Raw genomic sequence first — 15,871 nt, 5'->3', positions numbered from 1 at the left:
CATAAAAATCAGAAAATTGCAATATGAGATCAGGGAAAACGGTGCATTAATGTGTTTTAGGATACAAACTCTAACATAAGTCGCTTGTTGATCAATCAATAGAAGTGATCTGGTTGATCACAGCAACCTCAACACACCAGGGCGAGCTCCCCTCTTTTATATAGTTTTACAATCCAACACATGATGCTTAAGATAGACAGAAAATGTATCTTATCTCCAATATAATTAGATCTGTAGTTCAGTATCTAAACACTGAGCTGCACCTCATCCGAAGTGAAATTACGCTTGTGTAGACAATAAGCCATATAATGGTGAGGCGTTTATGCATTTTGCTTATCCAGCTCACATGAAGAGCTGCACACAGCTATTCTCACGCAGACAGAATCAGATATATGGGATATTTTGAACGTGCGGAAAGTTTTGAGGAATCTTGCTGAAAACGCATATAAAGTCCTATTAAAGTCCAGGCGTTAATAAATAAATTAAAATGCATTCATTTATCATTGAAGCGAACAGGTGCCACATGCACATTTAAAGAGTTTGCTTCCCCAAACAAAAGACACGAGCGAGGGGGGAAGAGTAAATCCTACATGGGTGTTGACTCAGCAGAAATAACATTAAATGAGAAAAGTTGCTCTACAGGAGAATAAATATTTGAAAGCAATACAGAGTGTCTGAGCGCCTTTCTGCCTTTTATATTTATATATTTTGAATTGAATGTTTTCCTTTACATAAATAAAGATAAAAAATTCCACCAGGATGTAGGACATTTTGAAACTTAAAAATAGTCTAGGGCACAACATATCCCTCATCTAATGTGTGTCCCCCTCAATGTTAAAGAAAGATCTCCTTCTCCTCATTTAGCTCTGTAATTGAATCCTTCAAGTTTTCCTTCAAGTATTTCCTAAAAGCATGTAGATTTGTCCAGATTCTGGTGCCGTGATTACAGAGAAAACTTGATAAGCCTGAATGTTTCTTGCAGTGGAACTCCACATTCATAGTGGTTGCCTTGGAGATGGCAAAGCTTGGGTAGAAATGCGTGTCAACGTTGATTGGTGCACCTGATGGAGGAACAAGGCCGTGCAAAGCCAACCGATCATAAATTGGACCCAAACATCGCCGACCCATTTAGAGTGCCATGTCTCTTATGGGCGTTTACACCTTCTCCGAGTGTTGGGAAGTCTTCATCGTCTCCAACGGCAACTCATCCGACGTGTCCACTGCGTTGTCGTAAGCCGGAGCGTCCTCCTCGCCGTGCTGCTGCCTCGCAAAGTTCACAAACACCTGGAATATCAAGGTGAAGAGGGTACTTAAAGACAAATGCAAGATAAAAATCATAGAATAAACACACTTCTGAAAGGCCTGCGGACATTCCTCCCCCCCACACACACACACACACCCTCCGCCTCTAAAACAAACAGAAATAGCAGCAGAGACGACGGGGCGCATGCGAATGGGTTGCCAGACAAGCGCTATGAAGCATCAAGTAAGCGTCGAGGCTCACACAGTGAATGTCAGTTTGACATCTTTGACCAGCTGAGAAAGAGAATAAAACAATCATTCTTCTCTCTGTGATGCCCATTTAATGTCAGAAGAAATCAATCCCACGGCGTTCATAAAAAGCCGTGTGTATTTCACCGTGCTGTAAACATCGCCGTAGTCCCCGGCTTTTTCTCTTCTCGTTAGCTGTCTGTTGTAATAAAGCTAGAAAAAGATGTTTTTTTTTACTCCACGGGAGAAAGCAACAAAGAGGGTCACACACAACGATAAGAGCGTTTGCTTTTTCCAGTGTGAATATAAAAGAATACGTGAATTATATGCGTTTCAAATCTAAACGTGAGAGAAATAAATAAAAAATCCAGACCAATTCCATCGGAAACTACCCGATTAATTAAATCCTTTTCATACACCCTTAATGAATAAAAAGGGATGGAGAGTAAATATATGTGAAAGAGCATAATGAACAGAGAGAAAAAAGCTTTTGTGTTTTGAAAAGCTTGATAATGAAGACAGGGTAATAAAGATCCATCCTGTCGGCCTTTAAACTTTTAATTATCCAATTGATTTAATCTGTTATTTAATGTTAAAATGAGAAAAACAGTCTAAGAGGAGTCGATTCTGTTTTCAGAACAAAGGCTGCTCCAACGTCGTGAGCCTAGCCGCATGTGCTGACCTCAGAACAGCTGAAGCAGTTGGGAGTTAAACGTCTTGCTCAAGGGCAGCGTGGCGGCAGTAATGAGCACTTTTCTGACAGTTTTACCAAAAGGAGTCCGCCTGTTTAAAACTGGGGGTTTCATGGAATCAAATCAAAGCACGACGGCTTCCAGTGAAGCAGCTGGAAAAGAGTGGATCGTGGTCATTTGTTCACTCCGAGGTAAAACAAGCTTTTGCTACTTTATGCATCTACCATGTAGCGGAGGAGTGTGCTACACCTGCAGAACACCCCGGGCTGAAAGTATGCTTCTACGTGTGTGTGTGTGTGTGTGTGTGTGTGTGTGATGTCAGACCATCAGCAGCGCGAACCAAGGTCACAGTTGTCAAGGCATCTTATCAGGGGAGAATGATTTAGAGGATAAGAATGACAGCAGCAGCAAACAGCCTCCACCCGTCTCTGTCGACCTTTGACCCCACCACTGGCTAATATTGGCTTGTGCTGAGGCATGCAGAGCATTTCATATTCACAGTCAAGGCTGTGTAGTTCGGCGATAGAATGTACAAGTGCTGTTGGTATTTACGATAAGAATCCAAGTATGATACGCATATATAATGTGCTACACTCTGCTTTTATGATGCGACTTTCCTCATCGTGTGCACTTTGAGTGGCACTTTCTTAATAACAGATGGATACAGGCGTTAATTACATTGCAGAGGGTGATGTTGGGGTGTTTATTTGATGCCCGTTGAGGCAGAACAGAGGAGGGGAAGGATGTGAATCGCCCAATTAACCTCCCCTGTATAGAGGAGTCCCTTCAGAATGTAAAAAAGGCTATTTTTACATGCATGTCATCCAAATGTTCATGCTCTGCGTTTGATAAGACCCTTGACTTTGAAGGAACAGACGTGCTTTTGGATGCAATTAGGTCTCACTTTCTAGGAATTTAAGTTATCATGCTTCATTTTAACCAGCAGTCGTTCATTTTGGGGCGTTCCAACAAGCTGTAATTACAGATTTGACATTTTATCACCTCAAAAATAAACCTTTTAACGTGCAAACGGGAAGCAAATATAATATTTATTCAGAGTTGTGTTCCAGGACACCAAGCAAATCCAAAATTCGCTCTCCTTTTACCCTAATTGTTTTGGTCTCCACTAATTCCCAACGCGAGTTTAGCACCAAGAGTGAACCTAGAAACTAAAGCCAAAAAATGAGATGAAAGATGCTAAAATGCTCCGTGGGGCTGAGGGGAACAGCAGATTGTGGTGATTCTGATCTGTGGGTTTGTTATGAAAAGCAACCTTTTCTACATCCAACCCATTTTGCAGCTTCAATTATTATTATTATACAATAAAATACAGAATAATTGACAATATTTCTTTTGCTTTACTTTTGAAAGTTCCCGAAGATGTCGACCGAATATTAAAATGTGTTGCTAAATACTTAAAACATCAACAGACGTTGGCTAATACGCTTCATTATTTACCTGTAACTGATGTTTTCATAACTAATTAAAAATGTATTAAATGGGAAACTATATCGTGCTGTGTCTAACTTTTATGTGTCTATTATTTTGTGTATTTAATCCAGTAATAGACAGGCGGGGTTTGTGTGACATTAACTTTACATATTTTTTTTATCATATTGAGTGTAATGAAACTAAAATGTTACCACATATATTGAAGTTAACGAACATTTGAGTTAAATATGAAAAGGCAGAAAGTGTACATCCATATATAACGGTTGAATGTGGACCATTGTTCACATTCCTACCACACAACCTGCTTCTAAAAACAGTTTACAAAGTCACATTTTCCTTTCAGATGCTCCATCTGTGCTGCACTGTCTCTGCCATCAGTGTAAATGCCTGAGCTGCAGGCTGTGTGGATCAATATTAATTGTAGTGCAAGTCTGGTATTATACTATAGGTCAAGGCTGTTCTCTATAAATCACCGGCTGAAAGGTGACAGTCTGGGTCTCCACAGGTTCTCCAGTCCTCCCCTCTGTGTTTTAATAACGTGACCTCCCGGTCAAAGTATGATTTATTTACTACCTTTTTTTATCTGGTAAATATTGACCAGAGCAGAATGTGGGGCTCGTTGACGAAAAACAGAAAAGACGAATAGTTTGAGGTAGTTGGCTGAACACCAATCATCAGTATAATAGAAGCAGATTTCTTCTTTTTAATCCTTATTAAAAAAACAACCCTCGCAGTAAACCAGGCTAAGTTAAAGCATTTAGCTTAACTAATAAATCCCTTCTTCCTTCCTTAGTCGTCGGCTAATTGCCACCTAAAGGGCATATTATATAAAAGATGGTTTCATCTTGATTTAGAGGTCATCCACAGGGGGTTGATGATGAAATGCTTAACATGCTTGGTATTCCTTATATAACATCATTTGATTCAAAAACAACAGCGCCACAGTGCAAATTATTACTGCCATCAGCCAGAATGACGCACTTTTATTTTTCCCCAAATTCTTTTTTTTTTAAATCCAAAAACATCCCCCTCGTCGTCCCCATGGCGAAGTGGACCGATGACCTGTCTGGACCCCTTAGAGGTCATCTCCCACCTGGTATGCTGCCGCTGAGCTAATGGCGGGCCCGCGAGATCAGACACACTCGCCTCGGAGCGCCTGATTGCATCAGGTCCTCGGGGCCAATTGGAAAACACAAGGTGAAGCCAAGCCTGCACCATGCCAGGGTCTAGTTTATCTCCCCAATCAGGGAGTCTAGCTAGAGCACTTGGGCTGGAAAAGAAAAAGCTTTTTTTTATATATAAAAGAAACAGATTCTTGATCGATACTGGGAGCTGGTGGCTGAACCATCTTTGCTACACAAAGTGTAGTCCTCATAGGCCAGTCTGGCAGCCTAAATGGGAGAGGACAACGTGTAGGCAATGACAGATCTTTAAATCTTGAAAGCACTTAAAAGGCATTGACTTATGGACTAATGGTGTCTTGAACCGAGCTGACCCTGCACAGATTTACAGTGGGACAATAGAACATGGCCTTGAACACACTTGGATTTTGCTTCCGTTCAAGATGAAAACGGATGTTTTGTTGTCAAGAATAAATTATTGAACAACTCTCTTCTACGCTCAAATCCACTTTTTGTTGTCAAAATGCAGACCAACTCAGATTTAGAGGCACTCCGGCACTGATGGTACATTAGGACAAAGGGAAAAAGATGCATCACCAACTCGTTGCCTTGAGCAAACCTTGGGATATAATCGAGTCTCTACAATTTAGACTAAAATAACCCAAGGGAAAGTGGAAGCGTTTCGCATAACATGGGGCTCCTATGTGTTATTGCTTACGTTGAGCACGGCTCTTTCATTTTGCAGGCTGTCAGGTGACCTATACATAGCAAACTGGGCGAACCTTGCGTGTGCATGTGATAAACAGTATATATATATAGGGTGCAGATTATTTATTGCCATAATTTCTGATGGTAGAGATGAAGATGAGAGACTGGAGTGAATGTATTCCTGTCTTTGTGTCTTACTAACAATGGGTGGAGATAAAGAGATGTCCATTTACGGACTTTTTACCGTTACCTTGGAGAATGATACAATGGAATATTGATCACATGGACAGTATGTTTTGGGGTCAAGCTGATGCAGAGAGAACAGATAACCTGGGGCAGAATAACAACTTCATGCAATTTGTCCAAGATACATCTCATTATATCCTGAACATGATATACTTCTAGAACATGTGTTCTAGCAGTAGATATGTAGATTGAAGCTGAGCCAATAATCACTTTTTGGGGGGGGGGGTTTTACCTGGTCCAGCGTGGTCTGGGACACCGAGTAGTCCTCCACACCCAGCCTCTGCTGGTGGCTGGTGAACTGGCTGAAGATGTTGGCCAAAGCTCCCTGTGTGTACGGGAGCTGATACTGCAGAGTGTTGTGATGCTTCTCCTTCAGGATGCTACCCGGGAAGGAGCGCTGGACGAAGTCCTCAACTGGACTCAGCGCCGGAGGAGAGCCGCCAACCCTCACGATCACCGTGTAGCCATCACCGAATCTAGAGACAAGAGGACAAGTCTTATGCATCACTAGGGGCATTTTTAGCCCTTTAGTTATATGTGTTGATACAATGCCTGCACTGCAAGGATAGTCATGAATCACCATAAGGCATTATATAGCAGTTACAGGAGGTGGATATTTTTGTCCAAGGTACTAAATGGGAGGTTGTTTTTTTTTTTTTTAATCTAAAACAAAACACAAAAAATTAAAGCGCATCTAAACCAAAAATGTTGCGAATCATTGCAAAAAAATATATCCCTCTATAGCATTTAGTATACAGAAAATACATCATTAATTTAGTCTGTTAGTAAAAAAAAAAAAAAAATCAGTGTGAGTGGAAAATAATATTTTCAAAGGGAAGCAAAAGGGTTAAAGCTTTCAATAACTGCGAAACAAGCATGCCGGTACCAAATTGCTCACGGCTGGCCATCTAAATAATGAAAATGTATTTTCTCCCGTGGTCACGACATGGTGTGATGAATAATCGGGTAGTGTGCTGGAAGAAAGACACGAGGTGGGCAGCAACACAGACGACAAAACATAATTGGTCTCATATTCTTTCTGGATGTGACGGGCCAGAGGAGCAGGTGAGTCACAAGCAGCAAGAGGGGAAAAAAAAGCAGCTTCACTACAACAATTCACCATCGCTAAGTAATGGATCAACTTTTTCCAACTTATTTCAAAGTAATAGTAGGTTTCACAGTCTCCGACACAATCTTCAGCACCAAAGACCAAAGAAAGCATCAATTTGAGTCCAGACATTGCGTTTAGACGAGGGTGTGTAATCAGAGGCCTTTAAAAATGGGATTCAAAAACATGCTGTTTTGGAAAGGTAATGTAATCATTAAATAGACACACTTCAAGCTTCAATTGACAACCAATACTTGACATCAGTGATTCTCAAAGTGGGGTCTAAGTTCCTCCTGAGGTCTGTGGCACTCTTTCAGGGGGTCTGCAAAATAATTTGCACCATTTGCACCAATAAAATAATAAATAAGAAGAATATAGTGTCACTTCCACCCACGTTTGCTTTCAGCCAATGGAAACACTGCTGTTGTGACACACAAGCTGAGAGTCAGCTTTAGACCGGTAAGTTTACATGTATTATTCCAGATCTGCTACCGTTCAGATGCTTTACAGTTCAATTCCTAATGATCTTGAAAAAAGGTCTTATTCGAGTATTTTGTTTGAAAAGTTTTAGAATACAAATAGTTCCAATGACATCTAATGCTACAAATGGCGGTAAGCCCATGATTAAACGATGTGAGAGGGGAGTCCTCGGATAAAAATGTTTGAGAACAGCACTAGCTGAATAGATCTGTTGCTGGAGAATCCACTTGGGACCTCGTGTGGAAGGGAAACGCTCCGTTAAGTAATGCTAGCGAGGTGGCCGCATCCATAATGCACGGTCGATTAGCGCCATGCTACAAGACCGCATCGACGAAAACACACTTCTCTGCACTTCCTCTCAGATCTATGCAGCGTTTTTAGCACCACGTGTTAATGTCCCTCAGCGTCTGCTGGATGCCAAATTGAACAAAACATGGAATGTATTCCATGGAATCTGGAACAAAAACAACCATACGATGAGTAATAAATGCGAAGCAACGGAGCCGGATTTTAAAATATGTCAACATCCTGATGCAGCTTTTACAACATGGACAATATTCCTGTCACAGATGAAAATACGCCACAGCTCAGCCCCTAAAGCTAATTAGCATTCTGCATCTTCCCAGTCGCACGCTACGTCTGGTGAGCACCAAACAAGACTCGCTGCCTTGTTATTCTGTCGTTAGCACTCTTATGACCCATTGTTTTCTGCCTAATTAATTCCCTAATGTTGGATTTACTCATGGAAAATGTCCATTGTGGGCTAGGACGGAGCAACAAGCGATGAGAGTCGGAGGCTCCCTTAGTGGCAATTAGAGATATGGTGACTAAACTGCGGGCCTACACGATCCCTGAGGGAGTGAGAGTGGAAGTGGAGCTCCGCGCCGGTGCTGAGTGGCACAATGAACGGACCCCATGGGTCGCTCCCCTTTTTCGTTAAGCACGTCTGCTTGAAGTTGAAGAGCCACAGTGCAAGAAAAGTGTAAGTTTGCATAAATTGCATATAGGAATACTTATCTAATATTCATTTTCATTAAGAATGCATAAGTGCCTTTTTTACTGCTGCTTTTAGAGTCGCGCCAGGGCACGCCGAACGCCGCTTAAACCCGGAGCCAGACTGCAGATATCAGACGTACAGGGACATAAATAAACACGTGACCCAATCACTTGCTACATCATTATATCACTATGTTCGTGACCTCCGTCTCCTGCAACACGGTGGACAACGGCTACTGCCAAAAAGAGTGAGGTGAGGGAAAAAGGAGTTTTTGAAATGATAGAGATGCTCGGGATAAATAAAACATTAAAATGACACGCACACAAATGCAGACCATGTGCGGCGATGGCTGGACCACTTCTCGTTTTATGATGCAATCAACCGAACGACATGCTATCCACGACAGCGTCGAGCCTTTCTATATAGGGGGGGGGTGATCTGAGAATTGCACTTGCCCTGTGATCTCTTAAAGGGCTGCGAGCCACGGGTGATCAAAACCTCCAAGACATATTATGGAGCACACATCATGTGGATAAAACTATGGGTGCCCTGCATGTATCAGCATGTTAGCGCTTCATTAAGCAGCTGCCCTTTAGACAGCCCTTCAACCGTTCCAAATTAGACCCCGCGCTGACCTGAGCCCTGCCCGACCTCGCTGTGAAACACTGCGAGGCCTCCATTGTACACACAGTTTCATCAGCTCAAAGTGCAAATGGAAAAGCGGGATTACACGACCATCAGAGGCCTCGACGATGTTATTTATAAAAATGTCATTGCAGTGCTGCTTAGTATAGCCCTTCCTTAAGAAACTCTCAAATGTGTTATTTAATTCCCGCCCCCATGAGATTCATGATTCATATTTGCTAAGACTATAATAATTAGTGGTATTACACAGTCGGACTTGTACTTGTTAATGTGCTCATTTGGCCATTCTAAGAGGTGAAATACATGTACATCAATCTTGGCAAGGTACTCCAAAAAGACTGTCATTATAAATTTTTTTTGTCTTATTCAGAACTGATAGTCCTCTAAGTGCCACAAAAAAAAAATAGTTTAAGAACAAATATTGTGTGCAAAGAGTACATTGTTGTGCTCTTTGTGCTAATGGAGAATTATAACATTCAAGGCCAATGTTGAACCTATAGCAACCCTTGATAGCACTGGGTAGAATGGGATGGAAAAGTGGGGACAGGCTATAGAAAAAACTAAATAAAAAAAGAGGGACTATTTTCAATAATGCATGACTTTTCCCACTGTGTGAAATATTATGATCGTAGTCGGTTGTTGTCGCCGCAAAATACACCACAGGATGTCACAACCCGCTTATCTGCTTTGGTTTTGCACACGCAGCACCATCTTTCATGAGAAACACATTTTATATTAAGTATATTCAGGACACAGCCGCATCGTTTTTGGTGATTTTATTTGCAACAGACTATAATCAGACATCCACACCACCACCACGGCATCACAACCATCCTCACACATCGAGCTTAATTCATCATCCAATCAAGACTATGACCATAATCCCCCTGTGTTTATTATAGCTGCCGGCTCAGGAAATGTGCTTTGTCCAAGGACTGCCAAGCTCAGCCAAGATGCAAACACATTTTTTTGCTAAAAATCCAATAAGGCCGGGCGCCATTGTGGCTAAAGGGTTTGGCGATATGGTTTGGGGCGTACGTGAGTAATGAAATGCCGTTCCTCACTGACAGTAAAAGAGCTTATCAATTAGCTTCCCCTCATTCTTCCCTGCCTACCTCACTTTTTAGTTCTTTCTGTATGCAGCCACACAGGGGCTGCAGGCAAAATATCTTCCTTTCATATTCATCACTTTTTACGCTGCCTCTGTATTCAAAACAAAACGCGCTCCTTCATCTCCGCTACACCGCCTGTCTTTGCTCTCCTCAAATAAACTCTGCCCGAGTGGGGAGGAAGGTAAGGCGAGGTATCTTCAAACATCAGTGCAGCTTGAAACAAGTAATTAGCTTTTAACTGGCGACTGGTGATTTTTTTTAAAGCTAAGATCTTTGCAACGTGGGGTTGAATAAAGCATCGGGAGGAAAAAATAATGAACGGATTATGTCACGGCTGCACCGCGTTGTCACAACTAATCCCTTCATATTATTTTACATTAAAGGAAATGATACAGTGGCTCACCACGGCGCGGCGGAGACACTAACGTCTGCGCTGCAGTTCTTCATTTTCATTATTCTGCCTCAATCCTACCAACACCGGTCCGCTGGAAAGTCGTCCTTCCATGTAATGTAAAACAAACAACAGCCAGGCACAGATAAGGGCATGACAGGCAGGGAATAATTCGGCTGCCTTCCTTCATCTGAAAGGTCACCCTCACCAGTGCCAAACCTTGTATTTGGGGGGGAGGACGTGGGGCAAGAGGTCACTATGTGGCTCGGGTGGTCTGGCCTTTGATCAGGCGGGAAGTCAGGCAGCGTGAGGGGGTAGATGGATAAAGGATAGATGGATAGTCCATCTCTGTCCAATCATAAAATATATTAAAGCTTAACATGTGCTATAGCTAGTAATTCCCATGTGTTTCCTAACTGGGAGGTAATGTAACAACACGGTGTTTTCAGTGTGCATTGTCATTGTGCTTGACTGTGAGAGGTTCATTGTCGACCTTGGAACGGTTGTTTTTTTTTCAGTAAGATGCGTTTGAAAGCAGCGCTCGCACCTTGAGCGAAGATTACCGGGTTCAAACAAAACTGTTAAGTCTGCCAGAGTTTGCCGTGATAAGTAGTGACAGTCTGCTTTCGACCTTCGAGACATATTTACACGGTGTTTGCCTGCGTTTTTTAAAAAGAAAAAAAAAAATCCCACATGAAGACCATCATCTGGCCTCTGGCATTATTAATACTGGATTTTCAAACATGCATGAATAAAGAAAAGCCTTGAGCCATGTAGCGATTCCTGCAGACCTTGAAGGATCAAATGTAGATGCGAGCTTACCTCGCTTGTAAGCACAAAAATAAGCCATTAAACTAATGCTTATACAAGAGCAACCATCTCGAATGCATGCCTGCATAAAACATTCCCCCCAACATCTCGGGGAAAGATGGTTTCAGCTCTCAGATATGTACAGTAAACATACAGTAACATCCGGCTTAATTACACCGACGTTTGCTGATGCGTCGTAAAATGGAAAGAGAATTATTTTGTCATCCATCTCCGCCGGTGACACGCACTTAAAAGCCATAAACTACTCGGTTAACGGCACACCTGCAGCGCCGAGTGGGAAGGAGTTTATTGGACTTTCTCGAGCGTCAACTTCCAAGGGGGATTGATCCAAACTTTTAAACGCCGCTCTTGTAAAAACTCTCTTACGTTAATGCATTAGGCGCTTTTACCTTCCACTTTAATATCATGATGTGCTTTAAGGAAGGAGGTAAAGCCTCTGAGCAGTGGTGTGTTCAGGTACTATATGAATGATGTTGATCAGTGGAGGAAAAAAAAAACTCCTGCATCGGCTAGCGGGTGTCCTTCCTAACTGACAAGATTATAGGGGAGCTTTGAGGCTCCTTTTATTGGTTCCTCCACTTCATTTGGGTTTACTTAACACCTGGGAGCTTTCATACTAGCCCGCTGCTGTACTAAAGCACTATTTACAGCCTCTTGCACATTTTTACTATTTATTCTTTCCCTTCTATGGCAGCCTTTCATAAATTCCTGCAAGTGTGATTGACTGGAGTCTTGGAGGATGTTTTTAACAGCCGTGGAGGACGATAATGAAGGGGGCTTCTTTAAGTGCCCCCCCCTGTTCTGAATGCGCCACCCAAACCAATTCCTCAGCACCGCTCACAGGCTGACCACCTCTCCTGCAGTTCAAATGGGCTATTTTGGCTCATTTGGGGCCTTGATTGATACGGAGACGCGTGGGTTGTTAAAGGAGCAGAAGGGCATCTCGGTGATAAAGACAGGGTCACCACTGAACTAAAGGGGGCAGCACTAACAAGCACTTGGATGGGGGGGTTGGAAGCCTCGCCACCTGAGAGTAGCAGAGGGAGGAATAAATAAGGCTAATATAGTGAGAGGTTTTGTGAAGGAGAGGAGTCGGGAGAGGAGGCGGTGCGGGGGTGAGGGCTGCGAATGTGGGAGGGTGAGCAATGGGGGGGTCAAAATGGGAGAGCTCCCCCCCCTCCCCTGCGGTGAGATTCTGCACTCCTTACAGGGTTCTGTGATGGAAAAGAGATGGAAGACGGTAAGGTTACAGGTCAACCACTCACGCTGCGTGGCGATGGCGTAAAAACACAGTGTGCTTCCCCCCCTCTACTGCAACCCCCCCTTGCTGTCTGATGCAACACTTCCCATCTGCACACCTCACATCACAGTCAGATGTGGAGATCAACACGAAAACATGTTCAGCGTGCTGCCCCCGCAAAGCTGGATTGATGAGGCTCACGATGACTTAAATGATGGCGAATCACATGCTAAACCGCGTGTGTGTGATGGGGAGAACATGGCAGCACAAACATGTGGCGGGGGATAGTGACGAGAAAGGAAAACAGAGAAGACGGTCCTTAATTGCCTTTTCAGTCATTAACAGGGTCCCACACCTCATGAAACATTAATTACACCGAGCGCCGAGGAAGATAGGGACGCTTAATTAGAAATTATTCACCAGCGCGGCGAGGACCGAAGCGCCGGCGCATATTTTTCGGCGGCGTGCAAATTGTCCGTGCGAGAATCTAAAATAAGCGAGGCGAAATATCTGTGTCGATGTCATGCTTATCTGGCTTCCTCTCACTCCACTGTCTTGTGAAGTGCGATTTCCTTTTTTACCCGATAGCGTGTTAAGTGACGTCGGACATGTGTTAACCCTCCATTCTCCTCTTACCTATCCTCCACTTCCTGCAAGGTTCATACATTATTTAAAGCGCCCAGCTCCTCTCCCTACAGACAGGATGTAATTGACACATAGGATCTGTCAATTACCCTAACACCTGCGACGGACTGATTGCTACATCGCTCTCCCACTTTAGCCCTTCCGCCCTCCCAACTGTCGCCGTTTTTGGCCGCCATCTCCCTCCACAGTGAGACGGAGGCCGACGCTGTGACATTAACTTGCTGTGTAACACCCTTGACGCTGTAGCCCCCATGTTTGTTGTTCCAGGTGCTTCCCCCCATAATCCCACGCGTTAAAACCGGTCCGCTCCTCCCCTCATCCCATGTGTATTGATCTCCACTCAGCGGTTGCCATCCTACCTTCCTGGTCGTGCGTGTTGCTAACGTGCGTGTAGAAATGTCCTTCCTCGTACAAGATCACACCATGGAGTGGTAATAATGTCACCAGACTGTACCTAAGGTAATGGATCGGTCTCACTGTCACATGAAGGGCTCGGGGGCATAAGTGCTGGCCTTGGGAAATGTCAGATGAATATCAGAGAGCTGGGCCGAGAGTTAGCAGGGCAGGGGGAATCTGTTATGGAGACGTAACAAAACGCATTAGGGGACATGCACAAGGCTTATTAAGGCCGTGCATAATGACAGGGACGGCGGGAGACGCAATTTATGGGTCTGTAGAGAAACATGTGAAACTGAGATAATGGTGAAAGATCTGGGACACTAACCTGAGGCCCACGGACCCGACTGTCTGCACATTTGCCTCATGTATGGATCTTTTCATGCGAAAATCAATACAATCATGTTGATGAGGCTCCAAGAAAAGTGCACCAAAAATATATGCAGCATACATGTAGAATATTACGTAAAGCTTCCCGGAGGAAAAAATTGATTATGACTATCGTGACACAGCCTCTGAAGCTCTAGTTAGAAACAGGATGTATAGATGATATTAAATTAGTGTTTAATATTCGGGGATTTTGTTAATTGAGAGGATTGCTCACTTATTTCACGAGATACGTGAATTAAAATGGGAACTGTGGGTCAAGTCTCTCCTTTACACACAGGCCCACTTTAGGATAATCCCATGCAGTATAATCATAATTTCCTCCTATCATAAAAATGTGAATATTTTTGCATACTGGGGTCTTTAAACTGTATTGGGATTACATAAATTGAGTATGACTACAAAGCTAATACTCTTCTGGTTCCAGTGAGTCCAACTGCATTTATGTGTGATGATGTTATTCCCCACAGTAGCCTTTTTCTTAAACTTGACGTCACTTTATAAAAATGACCTGTTGTGACCTCTAGGATAATCACTGCATTGTGAAAATTCACAACCGTGAACTAGAGACCAAGGGCATTCAGGTGATTGTTGTAGGTATATGAAAAATTAGGGAGCTTCTAAGTAGTTTCTAGATGAGTGCTCGCCATATAACCGCCGAACAATGCAATCTCCAAATGTCAAAGGTTGTTTCGTGTCAGAACATAGCATGATTTTTTTTTCTCTGGTGTTCCTTAATGCCTTTGTATCATATAGATTTATGACTAGAAAAGACATTAAAAATAAATGTTCAGGTTCCCAGCTTTCAGATGTATATACTGTTGACCTGCCTCTACAAATCCCCCGTCTCCCCCTAAAAAAAAAAAAGGGTAGATGAAAAAAAAGACAAAAAAGGGTCGACGGTAAGGAGGTGTGGAGGAGAACATGCCAGCCTAGCGTTTTACAGTCTTCATGCTAAAATAATAATTTGCTGTATAGCCTCTTGGGCAAGAAAGGAACTGTGCACATATTAAAATGTTGAAGTATTCCTTTAATAATAACAATAATGACATTACGGAGTTTACATTAGGTTCCAACTTTTTAATGAATTCTGTTCCTTGCGTATCTCCCATAGAGTCCTCCTTAGCATGATAATAGAAGAAAATTTCCCTTTTCTTCCATGCAAAATCAGAATGATCTTTTTATAACCAATATGCATGGTGTTCTGTTATTTATGTATGCAGTATAAATAACAGAACACCTCAGTGGGAGACCGAGGTTTCTTTCATCTCAATTCAAGGAGCTTCAAAGATTCTTGTGTGTTTTTTTGTGTTACAAACCCAGCGGTGAAGAATGGACTCTTACCTGCTCTTTAGATGCTGGATGCTTCCCAGACACTTGAAGTGACCGTTGACCATGATGGCCATGCGTGTGCACAGCGCCTCACATTCCTCCATACTGTTGGAAGAAAAAGAAAAGGGGCATGAATGAGAAGCAGCATTCATCTTGCTTCCCAGATGAAAGACAATAACATCTCTGTCCTTTTTGTATTAAAAGCAGGTATTTCAGAGGTTTTTTTTTTTTTATGTCTGTCCTCATTCAACCGCTGAAATGTTCTGTATTCAAGGCTAGATCTTTAATCGCAGATGGTTTTTATAAAAAGGTGGAACTTGACTGCTTCAACTCACATTATTTTGATGATGATCTCTGATTTACTGAGACTCTGTTCTCATGTACAGTCGAATTTGGGTTTAAAGCATTTTTTATATGTCTATTTTGAAACCTTAAATGGACGACAAATTAGCAATTAGAGGGGAGAGGGAGGGACCATCTGCACTTCTTATCATCTCATTTTTCCCCTCTCTTTCGGTGTTGGGGTGACGCAGGAGTCATTTGTAGTTGAGGCGAAACCTGCGAAGCCTTTCTGAGGAATGGTCCAATTAGGTTTAT

At 42.8% G+C, this 15,871-nt stretch overlaps 1 protein-coding gene across 1 annotated transcript in view; it reads right to left on the bottom strand.

Moving 5' to 3' along the window:
• Positions 1-983: 983 nt before the first annotated feature.
• LOC311009383 (phospholipid-transporting ATPase ABCA1) overlaps positions 984-15,871 on the bottom strand; it is a 121,402-nt gene continuing 106,514 nt past the window's right edge. Inside the window, exons 48-50 of the mRNA XM_084003519.1 lie at positions 15,287-15,379; positions 5,943-6,186; positions 984-1,284 (exon numbers count right to left, since the gene is read on the bottom strand). Of these exons, the coding sequence (XP_083859645.1) occupies positions 1,156-1,284; positions 5,943-6,186; positions 15,287-15,379 (466 nt within the window). The 3' untranslated portion in view covers positions 984-1,155. The remainder of the gene's footprint in view (positions 1,285-5,942; positions 6,187-15,286; positions 15,380-15,871) is intronic.

The sequence above is a fragment of the Eutrigla gurnardus genome (assembly GCF_963514095.1).
Source record: "Eutrigla gurnardus genome assembly, chromosome: 23".
Lineage (NCBI taxonomy): Eukaryota > Metazoa > Chordata > Actinopteri > Perciformes > Triglidae > Eutrigla > Eutrigla gurnardus.
The sequence above is the reverse complement of the archived record's forward strand: the minus strand, read 5'-3'. Positions and strand labels throughout refer to the sequence as shown.